Source organism: Silene latifolia, chromosome X (assembly GCF_048544455.1).
Source record: "Silene latifolia isolate original U9 population chromosome X, ASM4854445v1, whole genome shotgun sequence".
In the NCBI taxonomy this organism is placed as follows: Eukaryota; Viridiplantae; Streptophyta; class Magnoliopsida; order Caryophyllales; family Caryophyllaceae; genus Silene; species Silene latifolia.
The window spans coordinates 104,573,968-104,591,504 of record NC_133537.1 but is presented as its reverse complement, the minus strand read 5'-3'; the positions used below and the strand labels follow the sequence as shown (position 1 = coordinate 104,591,504).

General features: G+C 32.8%; 1 protein-coding gene across 2 annotated transcripts; it reads right to left on the bottom strand.

The window, feature by feature from the left end:
• Positions 1-2,585: 2,585 nt before the first annotated feature.
• On the bottom strand, positions 2,586-9,849 carry LOC141623502 (transcription factor TGA2-like). Of its 2 annotated transcripts, XM_074439607.1 has the most exons (11): positions 9,593-9,849; positions 9,292-9,398; positions 9,112-9,182; positions 8,819-9,019; positions 7,170-7,244; positions 7,006-7,065; positions 5,338-5,415; positions 4,639-4,693; positions 4,194-4,465; positions 3,303-3,548; positions 2,586-2,904 (listed from the first exon to the last, which is right to left on the bottom strand). In XM_074439607.1, the coding sequence occupies exons 1-11, from the start codon at positions 9,619-9,621 to the stop codon at positions 2,752-2,754; spliced, it is 1,347 nt and encodes a 448-aa protein (XP_074295708.1). In that variant the 5' UTR covers positions 9,622-9,849; the 3' UTR covers positions 2,586-2,751. The 2 variants fall into 2 exon arrangements, with proteins under 2 accessions (XP_074295708.1, XP_074295709.1); XM_074439608.1 differs by lacking the exon at positions 9,292-9,398 and having other exon boundaries at positions 9,593-9,665.
• Positions 9,850-17,537: the final 7,688 nt, after the last annotated feature.

Here is a 17,537-nt window from a genome sequence, read left to right as displayed (position 1 = left end):
ATTTTTCGATCTAACTAATTTTCAACTTCAGTTTTAAAGATCACAAATTTATCCTCGGCTTCATCTTTAGTGCTTAACAGATAAACTCTAGTATATCAAGAAAAATCATCGACAAAGGTGATGTAGTAATTCTTACCTCCTCTACTCATGGTGGATTTGAAATCACCCAAGTCAGAGTGAATGAGCTCAAGGAGAGAGCTAGAACAGTCGACACATTTGTTGAAAGTTGTTTTTGCATGTTTGGCCTCAACACATACTTCACATTTGTCGAAACAAGTGCTACTGAACTGAGGAATTATATTTTGTTGTTTCAGTCTTTTAATCGATGCGACGTTCAAATGTCCAAATCTAGCATGCCACAAAGAAACAGACTCGACAATATAAACAGAAGCAGAATTATTATTAATAGTCTCAAGATCTAATACAAATAAACCGCTATTACAAAAGCCTTTTCCAATAAAATTTCCATTTTTGGTGAGCACAAGTTTATCAGATTCAAATGTCAACTTGATCCCAACTTTGTTAAGTAAGGCGCCCGAGATCAAGTTCCTTCGAATATCAGGAACATGTAAAACGTTGTTCAATTCAATGGTCTTACCTGAAGTTAGTTTAAGAAACACCTTACCTTTTCCTAGGACTTTCACAGTGCTAGAGTTTCCCATAAAAACACATTCACCTGTGGATACTGCAAGGTAGTCTTTGAACATCTCTTTACTGGAGCATATGTGTCTTGTTGCTCTAGTATCAACGACCCATTCAAATATATTGCTTACCAGATTAATCTCAGATACGACCGCGGCAATGATATCGTCAGATTCAACCAGATGTGCTTGAGATTTAACTAATTTACGCTTACCATTTGGTGAGAAACCTTCTGGACAGAATCTTGATGAGTGTCCTGGCTTACCACAAGTATAACAATCGCCTTTGAATTCCCTTTTAGAATCCCTTTTGAAATTTGCATTATTTCTAGTTCCATGAACTTGATTAGAACCTTTTGAAAATTGTTTGGAATTCTTAGAAAAATTCTTTTTGGTTTCAACCAAATTAGCATTTGAAGAAGAGTGTTCGAAAACAGATTTTCCTTTTGTTTGAATACGATTTTGTTCCTCAACTTTGATTGTGAAACGAGTTCCAAAAGAGTAAAATCTTTTTGCTTATGTTTCATGCTAGAAACATAGTTTTGCCAAGATGGAGGTAATTTGTCAAGTAAACAATTTTCTTGAAAAATTTCACAAATATTCATAGCTTCAGCGGTGATTTCAGCGCACAAGTTTTCGTACTCGTGAACTTGATCCAAAACAGGTGTATTGTCAGCCATTTTAAAACTCAACCAACGACTACAAACATATTTTTTAGTCCCGAAATCGTTCGATCCATACTTGGTTTGTAAAGCTTCCCAGATATCTTTTGCAGTTTTATGCTTACCATAAATTGTATATAAAGGAGGATTCATGTAATGCAAAAGCATTCCTCTACATGTTTTGTCGTCTTTTACATAATCCCTCCCGGAATTTTTAGGAGCGACAGTACCAGTAAGTGCATAATCCACTCCAATTTGAGCAAGGAAGAATTCCATTCTATCAGACCACATTCTATAATTTTTTTCCGTTGAATAGATCCAATTTGGACATGTCAGGAATGATAGGGGTAGGAGCAGAAAGAGGTACGACAGAAAGGGGAATACCACCAGTCATGATGTAAGCGATTTTTTGACTTTAGTTGTTAAGCAAATACTGTAAAAGATAAAGGAATGATCTTATCTGGAGAAAGGGAAGGTTGTGACGTGACAATAAGTCACTGTCCTAAAGTCAAAAATGTCCCGTCTGCTACACACGGCCTCAATGGCAATCGACCCCCGGGATTAACACGACCGCTGCAACTTTGGTGTAGGCAAAGACGCAGATGAGAGCAGCCAAGAACGTTGCCAGAAAACCTCAATGATAATTTTGTAAGAAAGAATATGAGAAGAATGATAGTTGTGTGTGTTAAACTGAGAGCAAAAAGGTTAAACATTGTAAACAGAACAATCAATTTGGAAGAGTACAGAGCCCAGAGCATGGTGAGTCGAGTCGCGTGTGGCACACCCCGAACTTATCGACCTCCACAAAAGGTCTAATCAAAAGTTCAAACAAGAAGGTAGAGAGGAACATTATAAATCCATAAAACTTGTTTTATTTTTTCCATGTGGGACAAGAAAACATCTTAGCTAGTTTTTTCCAATGTGAGACAAGGGACTTTTTGAGCCATTATTCCAACATATAAATAGCATAGCATTGTATCCCAATTATTCATTCAATACAATCCTACATATTCTAAATCTTATAGCATGTACCTTTTGAGTTCCGACATGACAAGGATATACCAAAAATCATGAAATGACATATTCTACATTTTACCAGTAAGGTACAGCAACTTGTTATATTGCCATATTCAACTTGTGGAATATGGTAATGAACATATGAGTTTAAACATTGTAAAATGAACATTTGAAAAGGAGGGTTTGGGTTCGGGTGGTTGAGAATATTTCGAAGAGCGAAGAGGGATGGATCTTGTATGTGTACCGACCAATTTGATTGAACAGATGATAGACCAAAGATGACTCATTTGACATATTATACATTTTACCAGAAGGTACAACAACTTGTTAGCATTAAGCGGACCACATTAGTAACTAAGAAGCAATCTTAAGCAAAGGTGGTGTTAGAACTTGGAAGTAGTGTTTGATTGAAAAGACTGCGAAACAGAACGCTAAGTGTAGTTTCTTGGACGAGCAAGCCATAGAGAACTAAGTGCCCTGAGACGCGTAGTGTAATCGTGGATAACAAGGAGCGCTCTTGCTGCTTGTCGAGTGGTCAGAATACGGTGCATCTGCTGCAATGTCTGCTGCCTCAAAAGATCAGCCTAACGTCATAAAAACAAAGACCAAATTAGACTTTACATTACCAAAACCCTTGACAATCACACATCTACTTTTCCTCTTAAAGGAATACTTTAGAGTTGGCAGAAGGATCATACGAGTTGGGTCATATCAAGTAGATTAGGCACTCCCAGTCCGATAAAATTAGTTTACGTCTATTTGTGATGTCCTCTAAGCGCAAGGCATTTAAAGGTCATTTCAAGTCGTCTGAATTAAGTAGTCATTCTGGACCATTTTTTGGACTGGGTTAAACTTGGGTCAGTCTATCAAGTTTAAGAGGGGGCAACTATTTCATATGTGGGTTTCAATTTGTGTTCAACTCGGTTCCTGTTTTCTATTTGGGTCTAACCACCTTCGCAGGGTATATGTTTCGAGGATATACCTGGTGTACGAAGTTCTCTAAAGTGCCGAGCTTGCCCATAGCAATCGCCATTTGACCCATGTAATCAGCAACCATCCCGGAACTAGCAGGACTGATACAAGTTGCTGCAAGAGTTTCAACAAGAGATTGTTGTAGAGCTTCCATCCCCTGGGACAAGGCGTCTTCTGCTTGCTGTGAAGATTGCTGCAAATTGCATACTCCCATCAATTGTTGCTCTGTCAGAGGTTCAAGGTGGCTCGCCAATATCTGATCATTCAAACCAAATAAAGCATATAATTGCCCAAGGCTAGAAAGAAAGTACACTGAACTTTAACTATGTACTCCGTATTATTATAGTTGTTCATGGGTCATCCCGCCCATTAGGTCCGCCCGTCCAGCCCGCTTATTACGTGGGCTTGGACAAGTATTTTTTACCCGAAAAATTAAGAGGGCGGGCCAAGCCCAGACCACCAAGTTAAATGGGCGGGTATGGACATCAAGAAAATCTCGTGGGCCGGCCCATTAGGCCCGTTTATTATTTAAATCCTTTACTTTTACTCCTAAAAAAAAGACATTTTCAAAGAAAATTGTATCAATTTTATATGGATGTGGAACGCTAAAATAATAGGTAAACTATAACGGTTAAAATATAACGAAAATATTTATATATTGGGTAGCCTTATATATTTTAATTAATAAAACATCTAAATTGAAGTTTCAATGACGGCCCATTAGCCCATGGGCCGCCCGACTTTTGACGAAAGGGCGGGCAAGGGCAAGAATAATTGGCCCATAATTAAGGCCCGACCCGCCCACTAAGGTCTTAAGGGCAACTTTTTCCTTCATAGCCCGGCCCATATCCGGCCCAAGCCCGCATTTGAACAGCTCTACGTATTATCTATCAGTAGTAACCTTAAGGAGCTCCGAGGAACGAAAGCCACCAAGCCACATGAAACATCTCTCAGCAGGAGTCTTCCACATTCCAGATAGCATGTGGAATATATCAGTCTTGGCTCCTATGCTTTTTAGTCGATACAAATCGTCATAGTGAGACATTACACCATCTACAAGAACGCGTAATTGCTCCTCTCCCATATGCGAATCTAGTGCTGATCTTGTGTCGTTCATCAGTCTTTGATGCTCATCCAGCCAACGATTGTACTGAATATCAAAGGCCACAACTCCTAAAAGGTAGAAACATTAGAGTTTGATCAATTAGACTTTGCTTTTGTTTCACTGTAGAATGTGATGGAATAAAACAAAATGGCCAAGTAAAATATTTGTGACGCTCCTGATATGAGTATCAGCTAAAGCGATACAATTCTCGATGCAAATTGACAATGTGAAAGAGCGATACCATTAGTTCCTAAAGAATGAGCTGCTTCACTGGCACTTCCTGAGACAATAAAACCCTGCACAAATAAAAATTGGAGATCAAAATTTGTTGGGACTAGAGCTGTTTATGGGGGAAGCTGCCAGTTATTGGGCCGGGAAACAAATAAACAGGTAACAAAAATTACATAAGCGCGTCCCGTTAACACATTCCGAAGGGTAAGTCGCTTGTAAACTAGTTTTACAATTAACTTATCGTCTAAGCCTCGCGTTATTGAAGAAAAAGGGTCACTTTCAATTACCAAGTGATAGCCAATGATAATAACATGGTTAATTAAGGTAACGATAGTATTTGGTAATGGGCACCAACTATATAAGAATATTTTGGGTCAAATGAGGTACAAGGCCAGTACAATATATGGGGAAAGGAGATTCGAACCCGTGACCTTATTGCCATGATATCTCCGTCTTAACCACTAAGCTAAAACCTCTTAAGTACTAACTATAACAAGATGATAAAAAAAAAAAACTAATGACAGCCTGACAGGCCACTAATAATATTAAAACGGCCAGTAAGGAATGCAGTGGTTTTCCACAGACTCTTGTAAAAAGGGTTCTACCGAATTCTTAAAATGCCTACCAGCGTTCGACCAAAAACCACATATGATTACCTCGGATAGGAAGATAGAGGCTAGAGAGAGTAAGAGAGAAGCACAAACAGTACCTGCTGGCAAGCTTTTTCAAGCTCGCGCTCTAAGTGTGCAAGCCTAACTCTACTGTTCTCCAGCTGCTGAACATATGCCTAATAGAGAGTAGATCAACAAAAGCTTCAGTCTAAATGCTTTGGCTAAGATCCATATACTACTGTATCAATTAAGCATGAATTCAGTTTAACTTTTTAAGTCACTTCAGCAAAAATAACAACATAGCCTTTCATAGTTTCATCTTTAGATAGTGAATTTCTATGCTTAGTAACCACAAAAAGATTAATTAACCAAATATTTTGGACATAAACAAAGTTTCCTAGCAAAAACTACGTCTACAACAGTGTCACACTTCCAAACTCTTCTATAATACTCCGTATAAAACATGCAAACAATTTATTTTCTGGCTTCAGTTTCTAGATTTGTTGCCCACCACCATGACCAAACTCGATATTTAATATTTTCTCTGACTCAACACATTGTTTACCTTTGATTACAATCCTCCTAAAAAAAATAAGTGTAAACACCCCGTTGAGTCGGAGGGAGTATTACGCACGCTAGAGGCCGACCTATGTTTTCTCCTCTCTTCTACTAGAGTGAAATAAGCTGTGTTCAAAAAATGGAGTAGTATTATTTTATGTCTTATGCCTGTAATTTATATTCGTACACTTTATCTTCCATTTAACCTTTTCACCTCTATTGCAGGGGAAAAGCATTTTTATCTTTTTAACTTTCACCAGTAAGGTAGAAGCTGACAAATACAGTAACCAAAGTACATATTTCTGTTCTAAGCTTTACTGATAAAATTTACAGGCAAGACTTGAAGAGAGCATGCAGAAATCACAAGTAAAGATAATTAAACAAGTACTCCGTACATTGTACTCAAGGATAAGGTAGAAATGTTTGTATACTCTATAAGATTCTATAATCATCACCTCTTTGACAATATATAAGCTTTAAAGATAAGCTTGAAATACAACAACAACAACAACAACAACAACAACAAAAAAAAAAAAAAAAAAAAAAAAAAAAAAAAAAAAAAAAAAAAAAACTTGGACCAACTTTAGTTTTGCAACATGAAAAGTTCACATGATGGAATAGAATAATGTACTAGCAACTGCTGGTCAGCTGGTGGATCCATATTAAACTACATCGACCGTCGAACACCTTAACTAAAAAAAGATCTATTGTGCGTGCAGTTGGCGTAATTGTGCGTGCAGTTGGCGTAATGTTATATGTTTCAAAAAAGAATATACGGAGTACAATCTTTAGTTTTCGACTTTTCTTATAACGACTTACAAAGTTTCTATGAGACCGTAAATTTTTCTAGGTTCACTAGTGAGTTGCAACCATCAGCACAGCATTTGTCAGTTTTTGCAACGAAAATTCGCCACATAAGAATATTCAACTTAACTCACTCATATTTTGGCGATAGAGCCATTATTAGACCAATACAGCTAAGTGAACATATGAACCATATGATACTGTTGTGACCATTGCGATCAAAACTACGACATATCACGTATCAGAGCTATCATTGTACGGTTCTGTAATTTATGACAGTTACCAGTACTAGTATTATGTACTGTTCCAAATCGACATTATTAAAAAGTTGGTTATAACAAATGAAATGATGATGTATTTCTTAATGAGAAGTTAATTAAGTAAATTAGATAAACAAGAATGACCTTCTTTCTCATTCGACTTTTCCTAGCAGCTTCGCGATTTTGGGCTAGCCTCCTCAAAGTCTGCTGGCAAAGAATAGAATTATTCATAAAGAAAACTCAAGGAAAGATCATGATTAGCTGCAGAAATGTACAAAACGTGTACAAAAGAGATGCAGCTAACGTACCTTCTGATCATCAATCTTTCCCTTGGATTGATCAATCGAGTCGACAACCATCGCTCCATTTTGAACTATGCGATACTGTGAGATTAAATGGAAAAGCAAAAAAAACTGGTTTAACATATATGGGTTTTAAAATCCAATCTAAAACACAGTTGTATATGCATTCACTAATACTACTTTACTTGCTACAATGATTTAATGTCCGCACAATTCAACTAGTAATAATCATAATATTGAGTTTCCTGATGCTGTGAATCCAAAGACTCAACCATTTGATCAAGAACATAAACTTGGTCGAATGAGAAGTTCATGAGTATGTGACTAAGGCCATAAATTATATAGGCTTATACTTTATGCATTACGGTCTGCTTCTTACATACGAAACAACACAAAAGGCAACAAAAAAAACACTCTTTTTCCCAGAGAGAATACAAAGGACTATCTATACTAAGGGTGTCGTGCTTGATCAACCTCCCGAGTCCCCAGATGTCAAGTAACCGTATTTTTTATTAGGCACGGGAAGAGCCTCATATTAAACTTGTTGTACCACTTCAAGTAACCATACGAATTTAAGAACTCAAAAAATTAAAATTCGTTTATCTCACATATGAAACAGTGTCATACAAACCTCGGGGGCAATCTAACCTCACAATACAGTGTTGATCCCTTTGTTAGTTCTTGAAAGAAAATTAGCTAATTACTAAGTATATACGGTGTACTAATCCACTTAATTCACATTTCTTTCCAAAATTTGTACGAAATTTTCAGAAAAAGAGTGCGGAGTGGAGTGGAGGGCGTAGCTATAACATAAGTAGTAAATCTAGGACCACTGTTTTTTGTACATGAAAGTAATAAAATATATTGAAACTACTTACTTTTAATGGCAACACTAGTTAATACGGAGTACTTCCCCTATTCATACTATCGTTGATAACTAAGTCGTAAATGAGTGTCGTAACTCGTAACCAATATTTAAAACCCATCATTGAGAAAACCGAAGTCACTAATATTAGGACAACATTAGCCTGAAATTCTAAAATCTCAAAGAATCCAATGTGATAGACAAAAGTTGAAGTTGGAAGCCAAAAATTTTCTCGTGTACCAAAACGGAGCAGAAACCAGGAAGTACTCCGTACTAAATGCACAGACACCATGGCATTGTCCAGAAAATTAATTTGACCCTTTTCTTTTTGGAAACTATTTTTCACTCTCTCTCATTTTTCCTTATTAGGAAAACAATATTGTGCAAGTATAGGTATTAATGTATTAATGGCTCATCGGTTCCCGAAAATTCATTACATTTATTAGCAATGGTTCAACTAAATACATGCATTTCAAAAAAAAAATTCCAATTTTTGATTTGATAAATAAAACCCTTATAAATTATTTGAGCTGAAGTTTTAGTTTTGAGGCAAGTTAAAGTTACAGTTTTTTTCCAATTGCCGTGGCGTTAAAATAATTACATTGTTAATAATATCGGTTGCACAAAAAGTTATTGTAAAACGGTAGTTACTTTACTTGATTACCCCACCGGCCACCTCTACTAACTGCCATGAAGGTACATTATTATTAATGGTTTTACAAAGTTTTGGCATATTTGAAAGTCAGCATTACATACATGTAGGAAGTTTTATATAGAAGAAAAAAAAGACCTGAATTCGATCATCAGTGTCAAGATCAGTAGAAGTATCAGTATGTTGGCTAGCATCACCACCCATATGCATGGGTGGTGCAGCTGCAGTTGACTCGCCCCACTTCTCCAGCTGCCTTCTTCGCACCGCCTCTGCTTTCTTCATCACTAGCAATTCCTCTGCATCCTCCACCTCCTCTGCCGTTCCACCCATGTACTTATTCTACACATTTCAAAATTCCCCTCACATGTTTTGAAAAATGAAAAGAATGCTAATATAAATTTCAACAAATAATTCAGAAAATGTATACATACTGTATTTACGCTGCCAAAAGGTATACTTGAAGGAAACGCCACATTGCTTGATTTGAAACCATAAAACTCACCTTACCATGAACATGTGATATAATGTGTTAGATAACATGCCAAAAATAAATTGATTAAATTAATAAATAAATATATATGTATGAAAAAGAAAGATGAAGAAAAGTTTACTTCTACTTAAATCAACAGCATCTTGTTGGTGGAAAACAACTGGGTGTTCTAGCTCTCCTATGTTGTTGTTGTTGTTGTTACGACTTTTATTAATAATCTCATCTTCCCTAAATTACACATTAAATTTACAAAAATATAATTAAAAACTACATAAAAATATACCCAAATTTTTGAATAAGACCGTCTCACACTCTAGAAAAAATCATTGATTTATTGGTATTAATAAAAGAGTGATTTTTACAAGAGTGTACGCTATGAAACCGTGTCACGCAATCATTAGTGATAAATATAAGAATTGAACCTGAGGAAGTATGGTGAGTGGCAATACATTATTTCTTGAAATATTTATTACAGTTTATGTTACTCTAAAAAACAATCGTTTTCAGTAGTTAAAACATGTAGTTTTCGAAAGGGTAGTAATTGGTGATATACAAAGTTGAATCCAAAGAGTGTTTATATACAGTATTTAATAAAGGAAAGGGGTAGAATAGAATAGAAAGAAGAAAAATGAGAGAAATTCAAAAAAGAATGATGAGGAAAAGGAGTAAAGTTGAGTGTGAGAATGAAAACAGTAAAGAGGGTAGACTGTGAAAACTGAGCAGACTACCAGAGGATTGCGTATCAGTACGGTCTAATCTAGTCGAGTGTAGAGACCGTTTTTTTATGAAAATATTTTGTATGTGACGTCTCCCTTTGGAATTTAGTCTCTCGATATTGTTGCTGCTCCTCAGTTTGGACAAAAGCCGATAGAGTTACACCGGATGTTGGACGACTTTTAGACCATTCCCAAGCAAAGGTCACGCTAACTAGGTCACGAACCGATTTTATTCTTAATTCCACCTTATTAACTTTGACCCATTTTCACCCTCCCAAACAGAAGGTCGCGACCTAGGTCATCAACCCAATCATTATCCACTTTACAACATTCCCACTATCATATTATATACTTCTCTCTTACTTTTTCTATTTTTATAAATATATTCATTGTCCTTTTTTTTGTGTCCAACAAACCAGAAAATGACACAAATTGGGTCATGGAAGAGGTCACCAAATGAAGCAAAGGTCACAAATTGACCTCCAAAGGTCACAAATTGACCTTTGGTCACAAATTAGCAACTTTGGTCACCAATTAAGTAGCTTAATTAAGTCACTAACCATGACCAAGGAAGGTCATGACCAAGCAATTGACCTTGCTTGGGGATGGTCTTACATGCCGTAAATAATATGGTTGCACCTATAGTAATATACTTTGGTGTCGGCTTCGTCCGGGCTACCTCAATTTACCGTTAAATTTTATTTTCAATGAAATAAACTAGGTTGGAGTTGTCTAACTCGCACGTTTACTATTTATAATATATTTTTCTACGGCATATCTTGTAATTATGATGAAATGTAAAATTTATTTTCAAATTATGAGACACGTTCACTACCCCGCTATTAATATTATTACTTTCACGACATTCTTTGTTAATATCATTACGTTCACTACTCCAGTGGTTACTATTGTTTCTTTTACTAATTCCTTTATTTTTTTCTGTTAAATTCATCATTCCCGTTAATTTTATCCGACTTATATTTAAATAAATAAAATATTTCCCTGAGTCGATTGGTTATTTAACTGTTCATACTTTTTCTCATTGTTACCACTGTTACTTTCACTACATTCGTTGTTACTTTCACTACTCTCACTGTCATTATTATAACTGTCACTACTCCCACATTAATACCGTTAATTTTATTAATCTCGTTGCTGCTACTATTACTTTTACTACATTTAATTTAATGTATAATTCTATGATGATACTAATTAATTCCATAAGTAGGGCACGTTAATTTTAAGGAAAATCACCATATTCTTGTGTTTTCTAAATTTAGTTACTTTAATTTAATGTATTTTTCATAAATATTTTTTTATCAAGGCATCTTTATATTATACTTTTAACTAAAACTATATAATATTTATATTGAGGTCCCTTTATCAGGTCCATCACACGGTGCTATCGATTTAAAACTATATAGTATAATTAATTTGTATAGATTTCTTTAATTACATTGAAGTCCCTTAGTTTCTGGAATTAATATATAGTATTGATTGACAGGGTTTTTTTGTCAAAATTACCTTATATTTAGGGGTATTTATAAAAAGAGTACCTTATATATATATATTTTTTTTAAGTACCTTTGCTTTCTTTATTTTTGTTCAATAACTACCTATGCCAAGAGTATAGCCATATTTGGTCAATTTTTCGGCATTAATCTATCTCATAAGACTTTTTTCTTGATTTAATCTTAGGTAGGCCCAATTTCGGGGAAGTCAAGATGTATTTACACTTTACTTTGGTGAATGTTTGTAGTGATTATTGGAGTATATAAAGATAAGTTTTGCTTGTCTTCAAATTAAATTGCAAGCTGGTCGCAGTTGATAATTGTTGTTTGATGTTAACAGAGTCATGTGGGATACGCTAATGTCGTTAAACTTGCCAAATCTTTTCAGATTGTCAGCATAGGTAGTTATTGAACAAAAATAAAGAAAACAAAGGTAGTTGAAAACAAAAATAATAATAGAAGATAGTCTTTTGACAAATACCCCTAAATATAAGGTAGTTTTTGACAAAAAAAACCTAATATATAAGGTAAAAAAATCTCCAAGTGAATCTTAATTGCAAAAAAGGATGATTTTTTTTTGGAAAAAAGTCAAGTATATTATTGTAACGCCCCTATTTTTTAAAATAACAAATATAAAGTATAAAGGGCGTACAAACAGTACCATTACTATACACAACGGAAGCTTACAAAATAAAGTATAAAGTATAAGATTTACAAGGCGTTATTGTCGTATTTCCCTTAGAAGAAATACAAGGCTACTCACAAAACGAAACAAGTCTTTTCTTTCTACAGGTAGTGAAAGAAGCATTCTTTTTATTCATTACATATCTAACAAGCTTTCCTTTGCATCAATACTTACTCCTTATTAATTCTGAGCACAGAAACCTGAAAAATATATAAAATAACGGGATCAGCCAAACACAGGCTGAGTACGACTCTGGTTACCTCCACCGGCCTTATGTCATTTCCTTTATTAGATCACAATTTTTATCATGGTATCACCCGATACGATACTTACCAGAACCAAATATTTTACTAAGTACCTGACTGGTACCCAAAGACATTATACCTTTATCATTCTAATAATAATATAAAATCACATTATATTAATATGGATATACCATTACTGAAAAGAGAACATTACGGAGTAGAAACTCCCACCGGATCTAAGACCCACCTCCATGTACACAGGATAAGAATAATATCCCAGGCCAACGCCCCTCAGATTATATATAGAGTCAACGCCCCTCAGTTTATATGTAGAACCAACGCTCCTGAAGTCACCGCCCCTTCTGTGTACACAGGTTATATAATAATGTCATCTCAATCTAATAATCGTATCTCGGATGCTTTAATTGGCCAATTATTCATTATAACAGAAGTACCAGCATGACAAACACTATAGGATATAACACATAAACTAGTTTTGTGACCCGTGAGAATCACGGGTTTGATTGTTTATGTTCTTTTATTTTTGCGGTATCGTTCATGAATGCGTTATTCAGCTTGTTTGTCTTCTTGCCTATTATTTTGGAGATATGTTAGTAGGATACCTAAGCAAGGCAAGTAGGCAACAAATAGAGTGATAATTAAAAAATATTCGTAACAATTGATTTATGAGAAAAAAAATATATACAAATTATTACAAAAAAATAAACATTTCTCGAAGAAATATTGAGAGTGCTAGAAGAAAATATTTGATGAAAAAAAAATATTTGATGAAAAAAATATTTGAAGAAAATATTTGATGATCCTAATCTTTCTGCAAAAAAAATATTTGATGAAAAAAATGATTTAAAAGCTTGAAAGCATTTAAAGTTGAAACAATGGATTGGAGAATGATCATCGGATTCTAACCAAAAACCATGCAAAATATTTACCTTACTCCGCATTAAAAGATCCAATTTATATCCTTGGAGCATATATACTTCAACACTTCCATTAAGACATTTGATTTATAATATGTTTGTCGACTAAAATATTTGATTTATAACCTGTTTGACAAAATATAAGTTGAAGAATACATGGAAAACTAATAAAGTGCACGAAAGGGTATACGACAATTTAGTACAATTTAAAAAATTTGTCAATTAATATTCCAAGGGTTAGAATATATAATGTAACATTTCACCAATAATTAGAGATCCAACTACAGTTTTATATTGCGCATACACCATAATAATAATAATAATAATAATAAAAAAAGGAAAACCCAACAAAAATGAAAAAAATATTCAAGTCAAAAGAAAATTGAAAGAAGTTCCATAACCATTATTTCCAGATTTCATGCAATGTTATCCTCCTGCAATTTCAATACAAACACCAAAATAATAACTAAATAAGATTATAATTATTAATTAATTCAAAACATAATAAGAATAAAAAAGTTAAATAATTCATTTGGTTAAAAATGCATACTTTACCTACCAACTTTTTGGATAAAAATGATTTATAGGATTGTTGTAATATATATATAAGGAAATTTTTGTAATTAATTATCTAATTAATTTCTAGAATTTATTTGAGAGAAGAAGAAGGTTTTGTGAACAAAGGGGGAGATAAAAAATTATGGTAAAATAAATACAAAGTATATTAATTGTGAGGAAAAACAAAAAGACCTTCTATTAAATAAAAGAAATAAAAGTTAAATGAATAGGTATATTGATACCAAATTTAAGAGAGGAAAATAAAAGGTTTGTATTAATTTGTCTTTTTGTGTTTGCAACTAATATTTTTTATTTTGTTAGTATCTATATGCATGTAACACATGATATCTAGAGATTACTTCTAGTTAGATAATAAAGAAAGTAATATAAGTGAATTATTATTAACCAATAGAAAACTTACATGTGGATTAAAAATTAAATGTTTTAAGTAGCCTTTTAACAATATTCAAGTCAAAAGAAAATTACAAAGATGTTCCATAACCATTATTTCTTGATTTCATGCAATGTTATTAATATTTGAGTATGTCATCCTCCTGCAATTTCAATACAAAAAAAAAATAAGAACCAAATAAGATTATAAATATTAATTAATTCAAAATATAATAAGGATAAAAAAAGTTAAATAATTAATTTGGTTATATATATGCATACTTTACCTACCAACTTTTTAGATAAAAATGAAAAATAGGATTGTTGTAATATTTATATAAGAAATTTTTTGTAATTAATTATCTAATTAATTTCAGGAATTTATTTGAGAGAAGAATAATGTTTTGTGAACTAAGGGGGAGATAAAAAAATTATGGTAAAATAAATACAAAGTATAATAATTGTGAGGAAAAACAAAAAGACAATCCATTAAATAAAAATAAATAAAAGTTAAATGAATAGGTAGGTTGATACAAATTTATGAGAGGAAAATAAAGAGTTTGTATTAATTTGTTTTTTTGTGTTTGCAATTAATATTTTTTATTTTGTTAGTATTTATAAGTAACACATGATATTTAGAGATTATTTCTAGTTAAATAATCAAGTAATTAATATAAGTGAATTATTACTAACCAATAGAAAAATTACACGTGGATTAAACTTAAATGCTTTATGTACCCTTTTAATAATATTGTATAAATTAAATAATTAAAGTGGGAATGAAGAAGGTCTCATTTAAATTCACCATGAACACAAAATTATAAATATAATTATTTTAGTTTTACTTACTAAATATATTGCTAAACAATGCAATTTTTTTTTTTTTACAAAACCTTATCCTTTACGTGAAATTATTTCATGAACTAAATACATGATATTACTACCTTTTTAAATTTCTATTATTATTGTTTAATTTCATTTAATTATTTACAGAATTTGTTTGTAAATTACTTAAATTAATAAATATTTTCTTTTCCATATATTTTATATTTTCCTAAGAAAATATTTTATATGATCTTTAATACTTATTTGTCGATTAATTAGTTTTATAAAATATCTTCTATATACAACAAAGTTATAATATATTTTTTTTATAGTAACAGCAATAGTGGATTAGTGCCTTTCAAAAAAAAATTGGTGAATTAGTGACAATACAGTTTTTTTTATTTATAACTTCATTTATTCTTCTTCGTTCTTAATTTCTTATGTATTCAATTTTTTATTTCGAATACATATAATACTACTCCATATGAAATATCTTGAAATTATTAACTTATAGTTAATCCATATTTTTTATTGTAGTTTTTTTTTAGTTAATTAAGTTTAAAGTTAATGGAATATGGATAGATTTTTAAAGGAAATAAGTGAATTAAATTAATGCAATATAATAATAAATTGGTAATCCATGTTATATTAGTTTGCCAAGTCAAATTGTTATTGTATACGTGACTTTTTTTCATCCCATGTGGCATTGTCTACGTGGCATTTTTAGGCTAGCCTTTTAATAATATTTTATAGATATAACATAAGTCGGTATAATATTCATAATATGAGATTTAACAATTAAAACTAGTATAGCAGATTACCAAAAATATAGTACAAGAATAATATGCATCTAGTTATACAGGTGTGTTAAAGCTTTCAACGTATATTTCTCCTTCCTTGAATTGTACTTTCTACCTTCGTTTCACAGTTAGCATTCAACACTACTTTATGACTTATAATTACGTATGACCAATAACCAAAACCACAATCCACCATTATTAATCATCTACCACTATACCACCCCTTATTACATTTTACGTAGGTAAGTTTATACACCATCATAAACTCACCTTATACAAACTTTAAGAGTGACACTGTAATATAGTGTTAACCGTCTTAGATAAGAATGAAAAGAAAGCGCGAAAATCTAAATCAGGCTTATATATTATTTAGACAAACTAATAAGGTTTACGATGAGGAGTCCCAAATTCAAAAAGAGCCTCATATTCCGTAACAATTTTAACGCAGAACTTACGTCAAAATAACATAATCAAATACCATTTTATTCCGACTATATAAGACGATAAATAATTAATTTTATCGACGAAGGGTCTCGAAATCATACCTTGATTAAGTTACGAGATAGTATATACTTGTATAAACCATGATAACCTCATTTTTGGTTTTCCCGCTTATTACGAACCACTAATCCCCTTCATCGGAAGTTTGTTGGACCTTTAGTCCTAATTAATTGTTTTGATAATGACAGTAATGATTTGTATGTGGACTTAATATATAAACATATGCGTGTAATTGTGTGCTTAAGTTTTAATTTAGAAAGGAACAATTACAAGACGCAAGCTTGAAGTTTGGACCAAGGAGGTACAACTTCAAATATACTTGATCGATGTTTTCAAGCGAGATCAAGATTGGAAATCAACCACGAGACTCAAGATGAGAGACTTGTGAAGAGACGATTCGTGTCAAGATCTACCAAGATTAGTTAGTATAGGTCGTCATCCGGTAATGGTTTTACTTTGTTTGATTTAAAGGTTAATGAAGTTATGACCTAATAGACATAACTTCATTGCTAGACAAAAATGATGCGTTAATTTTTGGAAAATATATTTTTAATGGTTTATAAAAATAAGAGAGTATTTATTTGGTTGGAATTAATTAATTAGAATTTAAGTTAAATAAACTATTGGTTTGTAATACGATATTTATATCGTCATGCAACCTAGGGCTTTAACTAAATTCTATCTCGATTTGTTGCGGGCTAAAGAAGCAAGTAATGGACCGATGGAGGCCTAGAGGCCGGCCAAACCCTAGGTGGCCGAACCCTAGGTGGGCCGAGCTCTAGGAGGCCGAAACCCTAGGGTGGCCGAAACCCTAGGAGGCCAAATCTCCTCCTTCCTTTCTCTTCTTTCTTGTTCTTCAAGTTTTATATTTCCAGAACATTCCTATGCCCTAGTTCCAGAATATTCCAAACCCTAATTTACTCTACTATAAATACTCTCATTCATTCAACATTAATTGTTGACACACACATCTACAAATTTCAAAGAGAGAAAAATATTTTAAGCAAAAATCATTTGAGCTTTAATTCTTATTTTCATATTTGCTTATACAAAAATCACGCATCAAATTTGTCAATCACTCGAAGAAAAATCGTTATAGGATATTAAATACACAAGGATAGTATACTCACTCGCATAACGTGAGATTAGTATTTGTCGTTGTATTTTTCTTATTAACGTAAGAGCAACATAGAGTATT

Excerpts from the sequence above, each read along its gene's own strand:
- LOC141623502 (XM_074439607.1), bottom strand. The coding sequence starts at position 9,621 with ATGTATTGCCACTCACCATACTTCCTCAG. Across the intron at positions 7,245-8,818 it reads ACACTGATGATCGAATTCAG|TATCGCATAGTTCAAAATGG; the intron begins GTCTTTTTTTTC and ends TTAATCTCACAG. Across the intron at positions 5,416-7,005 it reads AAAGTCGAATGAGAAAGAAG|GCATATGTTCAGCAGCTGGA; the intron begins GTCATTCTTGTT and ends ACTCTCTATTAG.